The sequence below is a fragment of the Leucoraja erinacea genome, chromosome 27 (genome assembly GCF_028641065.1).
Source record: "Leucoraja erinacea ecotype New England chromosome 27, Leri_hhj_1, whole genome shotgun sequence".
In the NCBI taxonomy this organism is placed as follows: Eukaryota; Metazoa; Chordata; class Chondrichthyes; order Rajiformes; family Rajidae; genus Leucoraja; species Leucoraja erinaceus.
The window spans coordinates 2,063,976-2,068,975 of record NC_073403.1 but is presented as its reverse complement, the minus strand read 5'-3'; the positions used below and the strand labels follow the sequence as shown (position 1 = coordinate 2,068,975).

Genomic DNA, 5,000 nt, shown 5'->3' with positions numbered 1-5,000 from the left:
GCTTTTACAGTAAACTGTACACACAGAGTATTTATTCTGCAATACATGAAATGCGAGGTTTTATTTTGCTCCCTCTCAAAGAACATGGTCAATACCTGCACAGATGGGTTGTCCAGTACATCCATCCGAATCTCCTGGGAAGTTGAAGGTGTCCTAGACATGCTGTTTAGTACCATTGGAGGCTGCTTGTAGTCACAGGGGCCACATCATCTTTAGAATTAAGGCTGTTGTCGTGTTAATTTCTAGTTGGGGGCACTGCTGTTCAATGCTTAGCTTGCCCTTGTCTCTCTCTCTCTCCCTCTCTCACACACACACACATACAATGAACCTCCTCCTATGCTGTACATCCCCACCTTACTTGCCTGTGCTGGATTGACACAACGTTGAACAAATCACGAATGGCTGGGCAGCCGGTTGCTTGCTGATAAGTCAAGTCTGTGGAGAATGAGCCAATTGTAGCGGGGATGATGGGCGGTAAGGTTCCTCCCCAATTCGTTCCCTGGGTGGAAATGGATATTAATTTATAATAAACCCCTGTTCTGGAGGACTCAGTAACCGTTTCCATAAAAGACGAGCTGCCCTTCAAACCGCTCATTCTGAGAGATGTGTGTCGGGTTTAGATAAATGTAGACTTTAGGCTTTCGAGATCCAGCGCAGAAACAGGCCCTTCGGCCCACCAGGTCCGTGCTAACCAGAGATCACCTGCTACACTAGCTCTTTCCTCCACACACACACACACACACCCAAGGGGCGATTTACAATTTTACCGAAGCCAATTGACCTATAAACGGAGTGTGGGAGGAAACCGGAGCACCCGGAGAAAACCCACGCGGTCACGGGGAGAACGCACAGACTCCGTGCAGACAGCACCCGCAGTCAGGATCGAACCCGGGTCTCTGGCAAACCCGTGAGGCAGCAACTCTACCGCTGCACCACAGCAATGTAAGAAATGCCAAACAATGCTCAGAAGGTCACACAGTATATCAGTAGAAAGAGAAACAGGCAACGTTTCATAGCAAAAGGATTTGAGTATAGGAGCAGGGAGGTTCTACTGCACTTGTACAGGGTCTTGGTGAGACCACACCTGGAGTATTGCGTACAGTTTTGGTCTCCAAATCTGAGGAAGGACATTATTGCCATAGAGGGAGTGCAGAGAAGGTTCACCAGACTGATTCCTGGGATGTCAGGACTGTCTTATGAAAAAAGACTGGATAGACTTGGTTTATACACTAGAAATTTAGGAGATTGAGAGGGGATCTTATAGAAACTTACAAAATTCTTAAGGGGTTGGACAGGCTAGATGCAGGAAGATTGTTCCCGATGTTGGGGAAGTCCAGGACAAGGGGTCACAGCTTAAGGATAAGGGGGAAATCCTTTAAAACCGAGATGAGAAGAACTTTTTTCACACAGAGAGTGGTGAATCTCTGGAACTCTCTGCCACAGAGGGTAGTCGAGGCCAGTTCATTGGCTATATTTAAGAGGGAGTTAGATGTGGCCCTTGTGGCTAAGGGGATCAGGGGGTATGGAGAGAAGGCAGGGATGGGATACTGAGTTGGATGATCAGCGGGTGCAGCAGCATCTATGGAGCAAGTTAGGCAACGTTTCGTCCCGAAACCCTTCGGGTTTCGACCCGAAACGTTGCCTATTTCCTTTGGGTTTCGGCCCTATTTGAAGCCAGTTGAGGCCAGTTCATTGGCTATATTTAAGAGGGAGTTAGATGTGGCCCTTGTGGCTAAAGGGATCAGGGGGTATGGAGAGAAGGCAGGGATGGGATACTGAGTTGGATGATCAGCCATGATCATATTGAATGGCGGTGCAGGCTCGAAGGGCCGAATGGCCTACTACTGCACCTAATATCTATGTTTCTATGTTTCAGGTCAAGGACTACGTTAACTGGGGGAAAAGAGAAAAAATAAGAACATTGGACACAGTCCTGCACTGGAACGGGCCCTTTGGCTGATAATGTCTGTGGCAAACATGATGCCTTGTCATGACTTCATCAACACTAACAACGCTAGGGTGGCACAGTGGTGGAGTTGCTGCCTCACAGCACCATAAACCCGGGTTCGATCCTGACCACGGGCGCTGTCTGTACGGAGTTTGCACGTTCTCCATGTGACCTGTGTGGGTTTTCCCCGGGTGCTCCGGTTTCCTCCCACACTCCAAAGAAATACAGGTTTGTAGGTTAATTGGCTTTGGTGTGAATGTAAATTGTATCTTGTGTGCAGAATAGTGTTAATAGAAACATAGACAATAGGTGCATTCGGCCCTTCGAGCCTGCACCATTCGCCATTCAATATGATCATGGCTGATCATCCAACTCAGTATCCCGTACCTGCCTTCTCTCCATACCCCCTGATCCCTTAAGCCACAAGGGCCACATCTAACTCCCTCTTAAATATAGCCAATGAACTGGCCTCAACTACCCTCTGTGGCAGAGAGTTCCACAGATTCACCACTCTCTGTGTGAAAAATGTTTTTTTCATCTCGGTCCTAAAAGATTTCCCTCTTATCCTTAAACTGTGACCCCTTGTTCTGGACTTCCCCAACATCGGGAACAATCTTCCTGCATCTAGCCTGTCCAACCCCTTAAGGATTTTGTAAGTCCATCATCTGGGGTTATTGTCGTGTGTTGTATAACATAGAAACATAGACAATAGGTGCAGGAGTAGGCCATTCGGCCCTTCGAGCCTGCACCGCCATACAATATGATCGTGGCTGATCATCCAACTCAGTATCCCGTCCCTGCCTTCTCTCCATATCCCCTGATCCCTTTAGCCACAAGGGCCACATCTAACTCCCTCTTAAATATAGCCAATGAACTGTGTGGCCTCGACTGCCTTCTGTGGCAGAGAGTTCCACAGATTCACCACTGTCTGTGTGAAAAATGTTTTCCTCCTCAATGTACGGGGATCGCTGGTCGGCGCGGACTCGGTGGGGCTGAGGGGCAGTGTCAGTGAAGCAGCAACTTGGTCACCCTGGTGTTGACAGTGTTGATGAAGAACCACAGAGCCACGTTCGATCCTGACTACAGATGCCGTCTGTACAGAATTTGTACGTTCTCACCCCGGACCTTGTGGGTTTTCTCCAGGGTGTTCCGGCTTCCTGCGACGCTCCAAGGACTCACAGGTTTGCCGGCTATTTGGCTTCGGTACAATTATAACTTGTCCCTAGCGTGTGTAGGATAGTGCTAGTGTACAGAGTGACCGCTGGTCGGCATGGACGCAGAGGGCCAAAGGGCCTGTATCTGCACTGTATCTCTAAGGTCCAAAGTCTAAAGCCTTATGCAACACTGAAAACCTTCTAGCTTAAATCTTAAATCATCTGCTAAAGATAGCTTCTACTTTTGAATTTGTCTTTGAAATAGATGTTTATTGAACTGTGGCTCATTAGGGCTGAGATGTAGATTCAGTACACCATACAGTTATGCAGTGAGAAGCCACGTTATACGTGGGAGTCTACACTGCACAAATTGGCCAGTGTGTTTCCTTCATCACCCCAGCGAACACATTACCATTCGATCTGAAGAAGGGTCCCGACCCGAAGCATCACCCATTCCTTCTCTGCAGAGATGTTGCCTTTCCCAGGGAGAAGGCAGGAGAATGGGGTTGGTCAGCCATGATTGGACGGTGGCATAGACCTGATGGGCCGAATGGCCTAATTCTGCACCTAGAACTTATGAATTATGAATCCTTCTCATTTCTTCTGTACAAATGCCATCTACAGTTCACTGCCATTGCAATAGTCGCATATAATATTGTTTTATCATTCATGTTTTATTATGATTAATGTTTAGTGTTTTCCGAGTCATTCGTAACTGTCACTGTATGTCATGTTGTTACTTGTGGGCGGAGCACCAAGGCAAATTCCTTGTATGTGAATACTTGGCCAATAAACTTACTTACTTACTTATATATAGCCTTTTGGAAGCCACTAATAAATTATTAATCAAGTTAGGATTTGCGCGTTCTATCATAAGGTCATAGACGTGACAGGAGCAGAATTAGGCCATTCAGCCCATCAAGTCTATGCCATTCAATCATGGCTGATCTATCTCTCCCTCCTAATCTCCTGCCTTCTCCCCATTACCCCTGCATCAGCCCGTCCCTGGAATCGAATTGAAGCGTTGCAGCTAACTTATTCAGGAGGTAGATGGAACAGAATGATTCCAGCAGCATATCGCTCCTCCAAGCATCTATTGTGGTTTAAAGCTAAATTTTAGTATAGGTTACAGTTTACTGTAGTTCAGAGATACAGCGCTGTAACAGGCCCTTCAGCCCACCGAGTCCGTGCTAAGTTTAAGGATAAGGGGGAAATCTTTTAGGACGGAGATGAGGAAAACATTTTTCACACAGAGAGTGGTGAATTTGTGGAATTCTCTGCCACAGAAGGTAGTTGAGGCCACAGTTCATTGGCTATATTTAAGAGCGAGTTAGATGTGGCCCTTGTGCCTAAAGGGATCAGGGGGTATGGAGAGAAGGCAGGTACGGGATACTGAGTTGGATGATCAGCCATGATCATATTGAATGGCGGTGCAGGCTCGAAGGGCCGAATGACCTCCTCCTGCACCTATTTTCTATGTTTCTATATTTACAATGGATATCCTCTAAAGCACATCCTCTAACCTCACCTCGCATCACCGGTGTGGACTCCTGTACAAGCGTAGACTAGGCAACCATTTCATTGACCACTTTCACTCAGTCCGCCAAGCGCTACCGGATCTCCCGACTGCCAACCATTTTAGTTCCCCTTCCCATTCCCACACTGACCTTTCTGTCCTGGGCCTCCTTCGTTGCCAGAGTGAGGCCACATGCAACTTGGAGGAAAAGCACCTGATACTTCGCTTGGCCCGCTGACACCCCAGCGGATTGAAGGATGAATTCTCACATAGAAACACAGAAAATAATGCAGGAGTAGGCCACTCGGCCCTTCGAGCCAGCACTGCCATTCAATATGATCATGGCTGATCATCCAGAATCAGTACCCTATTCCTGCTTTCC

At 47.5% G+C, this 5,000-nt stretch overlaps 1 protein-coding gene across 1 annotated transcript in view; it reads right to left on the bottom strand.

Annotated features, from left to right (window-relative positions):
* cacnb1 (calcium channel, voltage-dependent, beta 1 subunit) overlaps positions 1-1,553 on the bottom strand; it is a 166,730-nt gene extending 165,177 nt beyond the window's left edge. Inside the window, exon 1 of the mRNA XM_055656800.1 lies at positions 96-1,553. Coding sequence (XP_055512775.1) covers positions 96-176 — 81 coding nt within the window. The 5' untranslated portion in view covers positions 177-1,553. The remainder of the gene's footprint in view (positions 1-95) is intronic.
* Positions 1,554-5,000: the final 3,447 nt, after the last annotated feature.